Raw genomic sequence first — 16,573 nt, 5'->3', positions numbered from 1 at the left:
TTTTGTGTCAAAACCGAAACTAAGTTATGGGCAGTGCCTAGCGGCCTAGCGGCCTAGCAACAATGAGACATCATTTTTCGCACCCGCATTCGCTTGCTTCGTTATTTACCCAGCTGAGATTACGTGTGATTCCTTCCTGTGCAAATGCTTTTAGCCAGCTCACCTTAGCCATCATGATAGCAGCAGCGGCATTGCTACCGTTGCTTATTCAGTCCGTATTAGCTTATTTTAATTTGGAAGAGCTCAGAAGCTTTAATTATGAAGTTGACATCGTGAACACACCAGTGAAGATCGGGGATGTGAGTGCTTGTGTGTTTCGCTTGTGTCCTGACGTGCCGACAAGCTGACGCCTTTGATACGCAGCAAAGTATTATTTAAGTGTGTGTGCCCAAAAATATTGGTCAGTTTTCCGTTTTTTAGCTTTGATCACCCGCGCCCAAGCTCGCCAAAGCTTGTATTGGTGTCCGTTTTGCTCTGTAGTAGTTTCGCATGGTGGTTGAAAATTTCTTGGAGGAGTGGTCGGTGTTACCTTTCAATCGTAAGGTGAAGGTCTGTACACTTAGTACATAGTTGAGATCGACTCTTGAAAGAACATGTTTGCGTGCGCTTAGCACAAAATATTTTGGGCGGTATTGCTCCTGAGAATGTCAGTGGTTGAACACCTGTGCCGCACTAGTGGTAGCTAGAGCTTGAGCTGCGTCAGCAAAATGACATCCACATTAGGACACGTTGCATGCCGTGTTTAGTCATCTTTGGGGTTATCCTCGCTTTTTGGCATTGGCAGAAAACTGTAACATTCTTGTGAGCTCTTTATGCGTGTTAGTAAACGAAGACTTTATAGCGTTCTCATTCATTGGTGTTTGTTTTCTCTAGGATGTCGGACAATCGGTAATGCTGATGATGACGAAATTCGGACAAGAGTATCAGTGTTCCCTGCCTGAGAATTCGTACTCGACAGAACATGCAGAATCCAATGATTCTGAGGAAGAGGCTCCTAATGTATTAAAGCTACTGGAGCCGCTGAGAACCTTGCCTTGTTTGACAAAGGTACGACATTGTGATTGCTTCTTGATGGATACAAAGACTGTTGGCGTGACTGACACTTTAATTTGTGGGTAGCATTTCAGTAACTTTTGTGGAGCCGCATAATGCGCCGAGATCTTGTAGCCTTACGTAATGCCATAATCGCTGTTTCATTGCAGCATCAAGATGCTGCCTTAAGTCATTGTTTATTGTATTCAAGCTAAATTGACAGCTGGCATTGCGTTTATCTCAGGCTTTAGTGTATAAAATTCTTTGGTGAGCTTTGCTTTCAGTGCTGACGTACTGAGCACGATTTCAGTGAGCATGATTGAAAGGTGCCTTAAATCTTATTGCCTTGACTGTATTCTCTGGATTCTTTTCGTTCAAGTGACCAAGTACATTTAATTACAGTATACTTGGTAAAGCATTGTTGGCATTGCATATAAGTGTCCACTTTATTAGTGTCCACTTTAGAAGCATCGAAAGTGCAGTCGTGCCTCGTTAATATGACTTATGTTAATGTGGACAATGCAAACTATGGACAGTTTTTCTAGGGACCAAACTTTTTCGATGTCTTTACACCTCGTTCATATGGGAACTCGCTATCTAGACAATGGACAGGGTAAGAATGCACTCATGCCACTGGGGCCTACATATTTTTGCTACTTTAATAGGGACAGGCTTGAAAAAAATTCAAGGGGGCGCTTTGGATCACTAAACTGCAATGAGGGGAAAGCCTCTATTGCACGGTGACCCGAACTCCTTCACTACGGCACCTCTTTCTCTATTTTTTCACTCCCAGCTTCGGGATGATGCGATAGCGTAAGCTACCAGCTAACATATAAAGGCCCGCTTTAACCAAGCCGTATAAACGGGCCTGCGTGCCTAGGGATAATATGAATGCAAGGGTCTTGGCAGGCTGATTTTTATACACCCTCCCATATGAAAGGAGAGGCCTGAGTTGGGCATCTCCTGCCAAATGTAATGTCAGGAAGCCATACGTCCGGTTAGTGTTTGGCCATTTCAGCTGTCAACTACCTCCTCCTGCATAACGAACGCGTTACGTATGGACAGACATGATCCGCGAGCATGATCCATTATAGACTATTGTCTTAAAAACAGTATTTGTAACGCACTTGGAAGGTGATCTACCCTTGAACCTGCGTGACACTTAATACGACCAGATGCCTGAACGAGCACTGTGTGGTTGGAAAGAGTCAAAGCAGGAGTATCGTGCTGGGAAAAGTGTGCAAGGGAAGACAGGAGCATATAGCAATCTGAGGATCAATTAAGAGAAAAAGGTCCCTAAATAAGGAAACCAGGAGGCTGGATGGAGAGGGAGCGCTGCAATGAGAGGCTGAAGTACAGGAATGCTTTCACATGTGGTTGCAATAAATTCTGCTGAATGTGAGTACAGAAACCGATAGAAGAGTAAGGAAGAATTTACAGGAAAAAGACGAGTCCGCAAAAACGGCAGCAGGAACTGATGTTGTTTTTGCTCAACCTAAAATCACAGTGATGTGCTTTCTGTGAAGCCATTAATTTTTTTTGGTCAGTGTTAAAGCACACACTCACAAACTAGAGCAATAACGGAAAGGGAACGAACACACAGTCGGGACCACGTGTGCAGTCTTGGATGCACTTCCCTCTGGGGCTCCTGATTTTCATCACTGCTGCGCTGCGACATTTTACATCCCCCTCAAAACCCTAGCGGTCCGCATGTTAGCTTTGCTTTGAATTAGTAATGTGGCCTTGACAAGACCTAACCAGGGGTGAGAAACTTCCATAGAAGCCTCGTTTAAGATGCTAGAGCCAATTTCTTTCATAAAGGCTGGAGGAAATCCTATTAGAGCATTGTAAAAAAAACTTAGTCGCTATGCACGATTCGAACCACCACCGGCGAAAATGGAGTACTTCCCGATGCCGGCACCTTACTTGGCCACTGCTGTATCTTACTTGTATTACAGCGCAAACCACAAGAAGGGGCGACGACAGACTGAGTGAAAAGAGCGCTCTTTTCACTCTGTCTGTCGTCGTCCCTTCTTATGGTTCGCGCTGAAATACAAGTTAGATATGAACCAACTAGCCCGCCAAGCAACCGTGCTGTATCTTATCGCACCACATACAGGCACAAGGAGTCATTCCTTTATAAACACTAGTTTCCTTCCTAAAACCAAATCTAGCGAGAGTTTCTTGCCCCTGACCTAACCTCCTCACAGTCGGCTATCCATTGTCCTGAAGTGTAATTTCCATTACAGTGCTTGTTTCATTGTAACCTATGCAAATGGTGCCAGGAAGGGGCTGCTCGATGGCCCTCTGCTCAGCAGCCTGCTATCTTGACTACCTCGCCTACAGTAAAACCATACAGGAACAGCACGTAGCAAAAAAAAAGTACAAAGAAAATGACATGTCTAGAACTCAATGTTAGTTTGTTTTTTGGCATGGCAGGGGTTGAATGCCAAAGAAAGAGCTGAACACAGACGCAAAGTGGTAAATATATATGAATACAAGCGGCAAAAGCCATCTCAGTCAATATACAAAGCAGTAAAGGACTGGGCTCGACTAGGTTCCAGCCTCACCACATCAGTGGTTGTATTGATATTTAACACTCCGATAAATGGCTCAACGTTGGCGTTGCAGCGTCAACAACAGTCAGACAGTGCCTAGCACAGAAGCAGATATTCATTACAAACATTTTTTTTCTCAATGAACATCTTTCATTTTTTTTTCACAGCTCGTTATTATGGATGACCACTTTATGGACAGTTTTGGTCGACTTAAGTCTCCCCATTAACAAGGCACGATGGTATTGCAGTGCATTACAATTTGTATATGTTCTGTTTTGAGTATATGTAGTATAATTGGCAAAAAAATTCTTTTCTTTGCATTCGGGGCGCATTGCTGCTAGAGATTTAATGCTGCAATATGTGAAAGCCACACTCGGATTTTTGCTGCATGTATGCTTTCGACGCTGCTCTCAAAGACAATGCTGAAGCGGTTTCTTTTTTTGCTAATTAGTACATTCCAGAAACTTTTGACTCGGGTTTATGAGGCGTCTTGCTTAAATATCAGGAGTGTTAGGTGCTTGCATGATATGTTACATCTGGTTTTCATTTCTTTCAGACAAGGAACTGGTGGACTTATGAAATCTGTTACGGAAAATCGATCAAGCAGTTCCACGTAGAAAGTAAGGACTTAGACTATGTTGCCTTCTTACATGCAGTACTACGTTCGTCAAGATAAGCTCAGCTTACAGACATTTTTGTGTTGACCATTTATGAAGGTTATGAAACTGTTATGCAACTAAGTTGCTAATAATGTCAGATTTTTCTTTCTTTTTCATTTTACACCTTTTCAGTTTCATTTCTGATGTCATTATGACTTTGCATGTAGGATTTCAGACAAAAGGCTGCAGGATGGGGAAGTAGCTTATACGCACTTAGGCTTTGTATCCATGTTGTCATATGCTGTTTTCCCATCACCTAGAAAAATGCATGTTCTTTAAGTGATGTCACAAGCTTATTCATTTGTCATTCCTTTTTTCTATGCTAAATATGTTCTCGGTTAGGATTAGTAGCTTTGGATGCTACAGTGGTAGAATTAGTGCAATTGAAAATGTTTGCGTTAACTCTTTTGCCCTAGAGACCGTTTTCCAGAGCAGTGCATATCTGCTAGCAAGCCTTCCAAACAATATCCGGTGTTCATAAATTTTCAGTCGCATCATTTCTTCTCCGCTCTGCGTAGACTGTATTTAATGTGTGTATCTCTTCAGATGGCAAGCCAGAAGGTGCCATTATATTTCTCGGGATCTACGAGTCTGACTTCGATTGGAGCAACGAAACAAACTTGGTATGTCCATTGTGTCTTTGTACACCCGGTTCTCTGTGAACAGTGCTTCGTGTGCATCTGAGTGATGAGTGAGACACTTCTTCGTCCTCTGCACCTAGGAGCAGTTTAACAAGACAGGCCAACAGAAGTACCACAGTCAGATCTACAGCCATGGCTCCAAATGTGACATCACTGGAGTCCCGAGGAAGGCCGAAGTTAGGGTAAGCTGGCTGCCCCGTTACATTGTCACTTCGTGCTTCAGTTCATGAAGCCTTGAAACTCTGCTTTGCCACCCTTTCCCATGCATCTTTTTATCTTTTGCCATGCGTCGTAACATTGTTTTTATTGGAATAATATTGTTGGTCACTTGAAGCAGTTGCTTGAAAAAGGGTATTTATTTATTTATTTATTTATTTATTTATTTATTTATTTATTTATTTATTTATACCTCAAAAGTCCCTTGCCGGGACATTACATGAGGGGCGGGCAAACATGGCAAAAGATATTTATGAGGGAAGGCTTGAAAGATGGGCTTCGATTGAAGACCTGAAGCGTGGCAGGTCGCTGATAAGGCAGGTGATTCCAGTCATTGGCAGTGCGAACGAAAAATGAGTTTTGGTATGTGACAGTGCACGTGCGCGGGAGATACACAACGTTGGGTTGGGTATTGCAGAAATAGCGGTAGGGTGGTCTGATTACATCGTTGTCAGGAGGCAACGAGTAATAAAATCTATGAAAAAGAATGAGACGGGCAGTTTTGCGACGAGATGACAGGGGGGTAAGGCTAAGCTGTGCTTTTAATGCTGTAATACTGCTGCTGTAAGAATAATCCGATAAAATAAATCTAGCGGTGCGGTTCTGAATGGATTCGAGGATTGTTATTAGGTTACTGTGATGAGGGTTGAAAATAGCGCTAGCATATTCTAGTTTTGGACGAATTAGAGTCTTGTAGGCAAGTAATTTAAGAAAACAAGGTGCAAGTGCCAGATTGTGACGTAAATAGCTTAGCAGCCGGTTAGCCGAGTTTGTGATGCTGTTAACATGACATGTCTAGGTTAAATCATAAGAGATATGGACACCTAAGTATTTCTAGGAGTCAGAAAGGGCAACAGGGTTGTTGTTAATGTAATAAGAAGGGGTGACATAGTTACGGCGGCTGTGGAATGATAGCTGGAAAGTCTTACTTGCATTCAGCGTAACATGAGCCATTGGTCACACGATGCTAGCACTTTGTTAATATCTTCTTGCAGGCCTGAAGTGTCTGCATGATTAGTTATTGGTCGGTATATGACACAGTTGTCAGCGAATAGGCAGATTACAGACGAGATGTTATAAGGTAGGTCGTTGATATAAGAAAGAGAAGAGGTCCAATGACAGATCCTTGAGTTAGTCCGGAGAGGATGGGAGACTTTGGAGAGGAATGAAAATTTGCATACACAAATTGTTGTTATTAGCCAGGAATTCTCTGATCCATTCCACCACGGGCGGATAAAGATTAAGATTAGAAAGTTTATGTATTAGGCACTTATGGGAACCTTACCAAATGCCTTTTCAAAATCCAATAGCAAGGCGTCAGCAGGAATGTTCTGGTCAATGGAGGAATGCAGGTCATGGAAGAAAAGAGCAAGCTGAGTGTCACATGAGTGTCCTTTGCGAAAACCATGTTGATTAGGGTGGAGGAAACTAACTGATGACAAAAAGGTAGCCACGCTCGAATAAATAACATGTTCCATGATTTTGGAACAGATGCAACTGATGGAAATGGGTCGATAATTATTTGGAGATGATCTGTTGCCTTTCTTAAATACGGGAATTATTTTGCCAATCTGCCAGTCTTCTGGAACATAACCGGTGGCTAGTGATGGCTGAAACAGGAGAGACAAAGTTAAACTGCAAATGTATTTAGTGTTCTTTAATACCTTAGCGTTGACGCCGTCAACCCCAACAGAAGATGTATTTTTTAACGAGTCAGTAATTTTAGTGATACCGCTTGGATTGAAGATTATTTCCACCATCTGAGGATAATTGTAAGAAGGTGCATCAGGAGGATTTTGAAGAGGTTCATGGGTAAATATGGAACAAAACACGTTTAATACATTAGCTACTTCGGAGTCAGGAATAGGAGAGCCGTCGAGGTCACAAATGGATATGGTATTAGACTCATTAGTATCCTACTTCAAATGACCTCTTTGCTTAAGGAAGACAAGGTGAACTTCACAATAGAAACTGGGACATGGTTGCTTATATAAAGGGGCTATTTTTAGAGACATTGCATGCAGTTATCATCATACTCTTTGCCTTTGGCGTTTACTGTACCCGTAATGACTTCCTAAGTGCTATTTAAACAGGTTAGAAAACCTAATACTAGGATAGGAGAAATCATAGTAGCTGTCAATGCCTTCCATAGGCATGAAATGGGAAAATGTAGATAAAGTATAAAAGGCTAAATGACACAAAACATTGAACAAACATTGAAACGTGGAAAAGCAAGCGGGAAATAGTGCTTAAGGTTTGAGCTCAGTAACACTGTGGAACATAATAAAGACTGATCACAAGTATTTATTTGGTTACGTATGTACTCTATGCACGAAGGGTAGGAATGTAAGCATAACATCTGGCACTTAAATAAATCGTATACTTATAATGTGTGTACAAATGTTTGGTTATATTGCTGGTCACCTATAATAAAGGTGCTGTTGCCCTGTGGTGCTCTCTATAGGCTGACGTTGTGAGTTGGACCAAAATGTGCGAATTCAATTATATCTCTGTCACTCATAGTTGGTCATGTTGACTTGTGTTAACTAGGCTTGAATCTTAAATTTTACCGTAGTGTGGACATTTTTGATAAGAATTGTGCTGTCATTCAAGGAGACGTGCAGTCCCATTTACTTCCACTTGTGAAATTGCCACGCTCCTCTTCAAGACGAGGAAACAAATGGTGTGAGTCATCCACGTGTTACTTACGAGAAAACAAGTTTTGTGAAAACTTGTGGGAAACAGTGAGAGACATTAACTGGATGTGTGGACTTTCTTTCGTGCTCTAGATTTCTCTTTCTTTTTTTTTCTTTTCAGTATTACTGCGATGAGGAATCGACTGACTACATTGACAGTGTGGAGGAGCCTGAGACTTGCAGCTATGTCTTCACAGTGCACACATCCAGGGTCTGTGCCTTCCCTCCACTCAAGCGCATCTCTCCATCCAAGCCTCACACCATCTCGTGTAGTCCTCGGCTGACTGAAAAACAGTATCAGAGGTACCTGGAGGTCAAAGAGAGTAGGTCATCATGTCTCTTATGTTGTCTTGCTTTCTGCTTTCTTGATTGACCCCAGTAAAAGTGAAATCCAGGCTGAAAAAATTTTAGTACTTTTTCTCCGGTCAACTCATAGTTGTGAGGTTCATGGCCCTGAAAGAATTTGTGATCAGTGTTCGGAAGGGAATACCAACGTAGCCTAGCTTTACTGATCCATGCATGAAAAAGTGGTTTGTCATCATTACAGCTTGCTCTTGAAAGCGATTGGTGGCAGCGACAGCTGTGTTTTGTTTTTGGACCTTTTGTAGTTTATAAAATCTCTCTTTTTTTAGTGAAAATATCCTTGTTAGAACACAGTGGTTTGTCGATACAGGCCATCTTCAATTTCTCCCCAGTGTCCCTTTAATGCTTCCTCGCTTTTGCTTAATGTGCATTTTCAGCTAAGTTCACTTTGCTGGCTCAAAGATGTTATTTTGTACTGTACGAGGCGAATGCGTTATGTCACTCAGGAAATGCAGTCAGTCCTGGCATTTTGGATTTTAGGTTGGACAGTACTGTTTGGAGTGAAACATATTTTATTCAGTTCTAAAATTTGAATTAAACAGGACTTCTGCATAATAAGTGCCTGTCCTAAATTTTTGTATGCTAGATGGGTTGGAGTTGATTTTGCTGTCTCTATAATATTTTTTAGTCTGTATCATGAAGCTTGATGTGATTTGTTTGCAGACATCTTGACATAGGTTAAAGTTGTGCCTTCGAGTTTTGGCTATTGCTTTTTGACCTGTTTGTATGAATACAAATTGACGGAAAAACACATGGTACATCTGTGATCAGTCGCATATGTTCGGACAGGGTGGTAATGCTTGCAAGGGCAATGTTTTATTACATTGCAAGTGACTGTTCTCACAAGTGGTCATCTAGGTCAGCTTATTTGCGAGGACATTCATCTAATATTTCTGTTTCCATCTGACCGTTTTTTTACACTGTAAAAGCCAATGATCAGTTGCAGACCAAGAAGTTAACCACCCTAATGACAGGTGGCTCTGCAAAAGTGCTGATGAGATGCCTACTTTGATGCACGCAAAATTTCAGTCATTTGTTATGACGTTAGCCGCCGTCAGCACCACATCAGTCCCAACTTGTGGCATCCTAGTTCTCCACATATAAATCCGCTCTGCTAATATGTCTGTGTCTGGTGCATTGTTGCAAGAGGGACCAACAAAAAGCCACATAATGCAAAAGACTCGCTAAAGTGTGCCATTTCTGGCTTGATGATCAACATGTCTTCGACCACCCGATACCAGCATGCAGCCGTTTATGAAGCCAAATCGAATTGATTATTGCTGCAGATGGCAGATCCATTGAGTATAGTAATTGTGGAAATAGACAGTTAGGGCAAAAGCTCCAAAAGTTTGGAGAAAACACTGTCTATTTTTGCTCGAGATACTCTTCTCTTTAATTAAATCAACATTGTGTTCTCAGATCTTCTGCACCAAGTATATTGCCAATTAACACTTTGATAACCACTGATTCCCGAACTCTTTCTTGTAAAATGGTTTAATATGCGATCATTAATTATTAGAGACCCTTTCATCAGGAGCAGATAGGCAGAGAAATTCAATTTCTCAACTCGGTAGCCATCAGTACTGCCACAATAATTTCCGAGTGGCTTTCCTGGCACTGTTGTTCAGTTTTTTTATCCGACTCAGCCTTAAAAGCCTGCTCTGAAGCAAATGTGCGTAATGTGTATAAATCACACTGTTGATACCCTGAGACAGGCTTATGCATATTTGTATGTAGGACGTACATTGCGTGAAATGTGCTTGACATGCGTTTGCTCTTGTGTAGCAGAACTCCTTTGATTCCATGCAAGAGACGGGTGCCATTTGGTGTGCGTCTGGACCTATGCCTCATGAGTGACATTGCATGCAAGTCACTTTATTGGGACATAACCATCATCCATCCATCTAACTAGAGAAGGAGGTTGTTTTTGTACATTTGTTTATGTTTTTCCTTTGTTGGTAACAGTGAAATTTGCTGCCCCTTTTTGCACAGCAATTCGAGCAGAGTAGCACACAATTTTCGTTTGTTTCTCCTGTCAGAAGAGAAGAGACTGGAAGAAGAAAAGAGAAAAGTGTGGCTGTCGGAACAGCAGAAAAACCTCGAAGCCATCAAATCTTTTGTGAAGAAGGAGCCCGTCAACAGCCTTACCAATTTAGGGAAGCCCATAATAGACGTTGTCGAAGATGGTGAGTGTGTTTGTTTTCCTGTATGCCTGTTGTTCAGCTCTCTTTGTAGCTGCTATAATTTGAATGCGTTAAGACATGTTCCATGGAGAGCCTTGCAGTGCTGGCAGTGGGTAGAGAAAAAGATTAGTTCAAAATGTTTGATATCACTTAAGGAGGAGTGGAATTATAAAGTGATTGAAATATATAAATTATGATTACAAGGTTACAACATGGCTTAAACATTATTAGGATTTGTAAAATATATAAAGCAGGGGTGTGCGAATATTCTAGATTTCGAATATTATTCGATTGTGTTTGTTTGTTATTTAGTAATTGATTTGAAATATTAATATTTGGAGTTCCGAATATTCGGAAACTACAGAATACACCGAGAATTATCGAATATTCGTACACTGCCGAATATCTTAAGTCTTCTTATATATGAAAATCTCCTTCTTAATTTGGCCTTCAAGGAACAGTGAAGAAGGTTCAAAATATCGAATGGGAATGAAAAAGAAAAAAAAAAAAAAGTCATTTGAAAATTGTTTGCATCACAGTAATTTTATCTAATGAACACCAAGTTGTATGATAGTTGAAAGCGTCTGAAATGAAACCCAAGAAAGGGCAATGGATTTTCCTAGTTTCCTTGAGTGCTTTTCTCTGTGCACACTGTCAGAAATGTTGAAGAAGTGCCCAAAGCCATCAAGGCCTCCGCTATCTTTTTCACAGTGAGACACAGTAGCAGTGGTACCTCTTAACTAAACAGCCCCACCTCGGTTTGAGGACGCCCCACCGCGTACTGCGCGCGGTGAAGCACGCAGTTTTTAGCATACTGGAAGCAGCATGTAAATGTATGCGAGGAATATATATGCGTAGGCATTAGAACAGTGTGATTCCGTCCCAAAATGAAAATAGAATAATAACGCACCAAGCAGCATCCAAAATGGGGTGATCAGCCAGCGCACGCGCCTTATCGCAGCCACGGGATGGCGTGAAGTTAAAGCAAATAAAACCAAACCTATTCAACTGCAGTATATTATGGAAATGGAGAACATCTCATTGTTCTCATGCCTGCCAGAGCATGTGAGCACCGCTGTTCCACGCAATCAGGTTCGCAGAGGTCTATTCGGACGGTTGCTGGCTGCTCGGGTTGTATCTCGATGTGATCCCCTGTTAAAATTAACCAGTGAGCCTTCCCATGTCCAAATAAACGAGCATTTGACACCATAGGCTTACCTACGGGGACGTCGGCCGGGACTGCTCTCTTAGTTCGAATTATCAACAAGCAGGATGAACAGTGATTGCAAGTTTTAAATTTTTCAGTTCCTTTCTCACTCATCAGTATTTGATATTCAAAGGCACTTTTTCTGCATGTTTGTATTCCATCTGTATTCGGCAATTTAAATATTTACACCTCTCTAATGTCATCATCACCACCAGCCTGGCTATAGCCACTGCAGCGTGAATGCCTCTCCCATATTCCTCCACTTACCTCGGTTCTGTGCTAGCTGCATTCATTTGGTCCCCACAAACTTTGTAATCTCATCTGCTCACTAATGTTAAGTGAATGAATTTTGTAAAATCCAAGATCCTTGGGTCGCAAGTTACACTCTACCCCTAGGCTATGCAAGCATATTCATATGGCTTAGTTAAAACAGAGCTTTATATCTTTATTTTGGAGTATGTTGCATAATGTGGTATGTTATCACTATAATAATGAGCATGTATGGGATTCGAGAGGTACATGCTAAGGCCTGTCTTTTAAGCTTTATATTGATGGGGCGAAATTGTTACTAAACATTGAGCAAGTTCTATAAGATACAAGAGAAGGTCGTAAATCTGACTTCCTACCAGAGGGATAAATCTCACATTTTAGTAATGTAATGTTTGATAAGAAATTTTTTTTTTTGAGTATCATAAGTCCCTTGTCACATGGGCAATCTCAGTGCCCATTGAGTCAATGGCGATCGAAATTTTTGAGGGCCATCGAGATGCTCTGCTGCCAAGTGACAAATTATCACCATTGCGTAGTGAGCTCGCGCTCAGACAGATGGTGCCACGGGAAACAGCATTGAGTAAAAATATCAAGTGAAGCATGATAAGATGAGGCAGATATGGGACTGAGTGCTATTTTAATTGAAAGTTTATCGGAGAAAGGTATTCAAATACCTCAAAGATTGGCATGTAACGGCAGAACGACGACGGGCTAACGAACCGCACCTAGCTTCAGACGTTTCAGAAGCATTCATTTTACGCCGGGGACGTTGCCACAGCTCGGTTGTCGTTTTTGCCGTGTTTATAGCTGCAATTGTAGCAGCGCTTGTGGGGCTCTTCCTGGTCTCCGTTGTCACAAAACACGCTTAGAGGCGAACCTGGGCGAAACGCTGCGGCATGCCGTAGAACAGCGTCTATCTGTTTCGATATGACCTCCGCACATTCTACAGTTCTTACATGCAACTTGGGTTACATGTGCTTCTTTTTCAGACCAAGCCACTACCGCACCGGAACGTCAGAGTGACGACCAAGCATCAAATGCAGGATCTCCTGCTGCAAACTCTGGGGTTGACCAGACTCTCCTCAGAGATGGTATGCGGCAGTGTCAGTACTATCGGCCAGATTTTTAGACTAGTGACGCTCAAGTTTGCTCCCCTTTTCTTCCACTGTGGCAGTTATTTGTAAGAGAGAGGTGTCCCAGAGGCAACTGTTACTAATCTTTAGATGGGATTTTCGCAAAGCCCAAGCAAACTCGCGCAAGTGAGTAGAGCTCAAGATCTTTCCGACTCATGGCATATCAGATCAATCCATAAAAAGAAACTAGAGATATGAATGAAAATTGGAAGCGAGAGGGGGGACAATACAGATGCCAGTTGCAGCAACTGCCAGATTCAAGTTGGGTATCTAAACAACAGATGTGTGTCGCTTGTTCTCAAAGCGCCAAAGAGGGTTTGACAAATACGAGGAGCAGTATAACACAACATGATGAATTAGAAAAGTTGGATGCTTTTTCTTTCTCCTCCTTAGTTTTTTTTTTTTTTTTTTTTTTGCCTTTTTGGGCATATAGCTTACGTGCTGAGCATTTGACACATGTTGAACAAAGCTGAGGTAGTGTTAAAAGCTAGTTTTCTTGACGGCATCTGTGTCGTTGGTCTGTAGGTCACATTTGAATGATGTATGTCGTAGCATGTCAGTTTTTACAAAGGGCACACTTGCGAATTAATCATAATGTGTAATTTGCTGCTTTAATGAGATCAACTTTTTTTCAAGTTGGGCACTGTTCAGATTTAAGCGTGCCACTAGCAGCAGCAGTAACATTTGAGCCGTAACTGATCTCATTGTCGGCCTGAATACAGCCGCAGTTCTTAAACATTTCTTAAAGGAGTATAGACGCCTACTTTTCGGTTGCATGTTTTGTCTTTGCAGTGTTGTATAAAATTAACTAGTATACACAAATCACCATGTGTTATTTGCCCGAGACCACTATATCATCATCATCAGCCTGACTATGCCCACTGCAGGGCGAAGGCTTCTCCCATATTTCTCCAATTAGCCCTGTTCTGTGCTAGCTGCATCCACTTGACCCCTGCGAACTTGTTAACCTCATCCACTATATAATTCTTAACCACAATATAATTTCAGATTAAATTTCTTTTCTCGCCTGTTTCTCTTCAGTTTCAACAGCGCAGTTGAAGTTGAATGTCAAAGTCAAGTCTAGGTCACGCGAGGGATAAAAATGCAGTGGTATAACCGCTGCTGCTTCAATCACTGGGATTCCTTTTCTTGAGGCAGGCTGGGTTTATAGAGTCGCTGTGAATTGAAACGATGAGGGTGCAGTTTTCTTCATCCCCCGCTTGACCTAGACTTAACTTTGACGTCATATCCATCTGCCTGCAGTTGAAACCGAAACATTCGAGAGAAGGCTCTGTTGTATATTATTTAGCGTTCATAGGCAAACATACACTGTTTTGCATCTTGACAATCATAGTCTAGTGAAGGTAAGTCAGCGAAACAAGTTTCGATTCCATCAGGAGAGAAAAAGAGAATGAGCAGCAAACTTTCATTCACAAAAAAGGATTGACATGTCATTGTGGTGTCTTGCCTGTGCAGGACAGCAAGGGCTGCCTGCTCAGCGGACACAAAGCAGTCAAGAGCCGGCCCAGGAGAACACGCAGAACGACTTGGCAAAGCAGTTCAATGAAGTTTTCAATAAGGTCAGTTCATTTGGTGTTCGTGGTCATGTGTAGCGTGTGAGTGCATTTTTGCAAAACTTTCGTTTCACTTCATGGGCTGGGTTATTATGTTTTTAATTCTCCTTCCGTGCATCCCACCACAGTGTATATTGTTTATGACAGTCACTTGACACCCTTGCGCTCGCTTTCCGATTTTCGAGAATTTGACAGTGATGGCTGTGTGACATTCGCTACTGAGTCCTGCTGCTGGGGATTTTGTCTCACTGCATTTAGCTTCTCCTCTTGACCTCTTCCTCCTCATAGTATTAGGCTTGACTTAGTGTGCAGTAGAAATCGGGGATCCAAAAATGCACTGTTACCGGCTACGCTATCATAGAGAAGGCACGTTCAGTGGAGACCCGTTGGCTGCATACCTTATTTGGTCGACCTTAAGTTTTTTTCAAGCGTCACTATGACGGAGTAATTGCAATTGCCGGCAGAACTTAGCAAGGCTAGTTCCACCTTTGTTATTTGTGGCTTCATCGACCTTTACTTTAACCCTCCCATCAGAAGAGAGGCTTTTAAAAGGGTTTCCACAGGTAGTGTAATAGACCGTGATACATATCATGCAGGAATCCCTAATTTTAGTTTCTTCGTTTCCGTTCAGTGTCGAATATAGTTCGGTAATTTAATGCAAAATTTATGAGAGCAGGGCTTGGCCTGTTTAGTTTTTGGGAGACCCCAGCTGCTTCAGAGAGGTGCTGGGGAATCCCACAGTTGTTGGCTTCCATCTCTTCCTGCCTGACTTGTGTGCAGAGAAAAGCATACAGGTGTCTGCTGTTCTGAACAATGACTGGGAGCATGCAGAAACAGTCCGATGTAAGTGATTAAGGCGTGCTCAGTCCCGAAATAAAGGGTGTAGCTAAAGAAAAGGTTGGAGCTCAGGTATAAATGGATCTGGGTGCTGGGGATGCCAAAAATGTAATCCAATGAACTGTTCTATAAAGAATCTCTATACTGTTAAATATAAAGTGGTTAGAAAACTTCGGTATAGAATAAGGTAAAACCCATTCTGAAGTCTTCGTAGAAAGGACTACTATATACCTTTTTGGAAAGAAAGTTTTTTCTAGACTTGTCTTGAGATCAGCCCGCTCACTAAACATACAAGCAAGAGCATTTAGTGTTTTTGTTGTTACTGCTGTTTTTTTTGCACAATTCGTTTTGTTTGTTTTGTGCATTTGTCAGAAGCCTGGCAAAAAAAGTTCCAAATGATATAAGGCCACGCGGATCTACATTTAGGGACTTTAAACAGCTGCCACAAATGCATTGCGTGAGAACTTACTGAAGCTGCAGCTGAGGCTGTTTTTGCTTAAACGAAGGCTCTGTAAACTAGGAAAGACTAATAAATGAAACTGATACCACCACCGCGTCAAGCCATTCATCACGTGAAAACTGTGGTGACGCCAAGTGCTGTTTTATTTAAACCACACTACCTCAGCTTTTCCGTTCAATGTTCGAGGAGCTCTAATACTGTTGAGGTCGTCACACCAACATCGTGAGCTTGTTATCAGCGTGGCAGCAAAACTTATCGTGATTATTTGTTGTTGCTGTCCATACGTCGAGGTACAAAATTCCTAGGTAGTACCAGACTTATTGACAGTGCAACTTGGCTCTGCTCTTTCCATTGAATGCTTAGTCCTTTAACCTTGGATCTCCAACTTTAAATCAGCTTTATTGGGTAAGAAATGTTGAGATTGCAGCATACATGTCCTTAAAGCTGTCGCATTAACATTTGTGTAGTTTCCCAGTGGTAGTACGATAAACCATTATAGTATGTATGGATGTGTTTGTGTGTGTGTCTCTTGTCTTGATGCTTGATGGCAGCGCTTGTTTTTGATGACATGTAGAGATTGAAGCCCTTATTATAAAAAAAAAAGAGGATTATGATTGGCTCCAATATTGACATGTGCTGTGGAATATTGTTTATATGATTCTCATGAGACTGGAAAATTGAAATGTATTATTCGAAAATTGTATTATCCAAAATAGGCCCAAAAAGGCTGCAATAAAATGTACT

The 16,573-nt window shown here is 41.7% G+C and overlaps 1 protein-coding gene across 1 annotated transcript in view; it reads left to right on the top strand.

Annotated features, from left to right (window-relative positions):
- Nucleotides 1-78: 78 nt before the first annotated feature.
- Nucleotides 79-16,573, top strand: part of LOC146185562 (uncharacterized) — a 38,141-nt gene continuing 21,646 nt past the window's right edge. Inside the window, exons 1-9 of the mRNA XM_084606501.1 lie at nucleotides 79-299; nucleotides 874-1,047; nucleotides 4,147-4,210; nucleotides 4,796-4,872; nucleotides 4,971-5,072; nucleotides 7,924-8,125; nucleotides 10,205-10,351; nucleotides 12,815-12,916; nucleotides 14,435-14,538. Of these exons, the coding sequence (XP_084462627.1) occupies nucleotides 174-299; nucleotides 874-1,047; nucleotides 4,147-4,210; nucleotides 4,796-4,872; nucleotides 4,971-5,072; nucleotides 7,924-8,125; nucleotides 10,205-10,351; nucleotides 12,815-12,916; nucleotides 14,435-14,538 (1,098 nt within the window). The 5' untranslated portion in view covers nucleotides 79-173. The remainder of the gene's footprint in view (nucleotides 300-873; nucleotides 1,048-4,146; nucleotides 4,211-4,795; nucleotides 4,873-4,970; nucleotides 5,073-7,923; nucleotides 8,126-10,204; nucleotides 10,352-12,814; nucleotides 12,917-14,434; nucleotides 14,539-16,573) is intronic.

Source organism: Amblyomma maculatum, chromosome 6, assembly GCF_055883805.1.
Source record: "Amblyomma maculatum isolate TAMU_Amacu chromosome 6, ASM5588380v1, whole genome shotgun sequence".
NCBI classification, from domain to species: domain Eukaryota; kingdom Metazoa; phylum Arthropoda; class Arachnida; order Ixodida; family Ixodidae; genus Amblyomma; species Amblyomma maculatum.
This window is presented reverse-complemented; position numbering and strand designations above follow the sequence as displayed.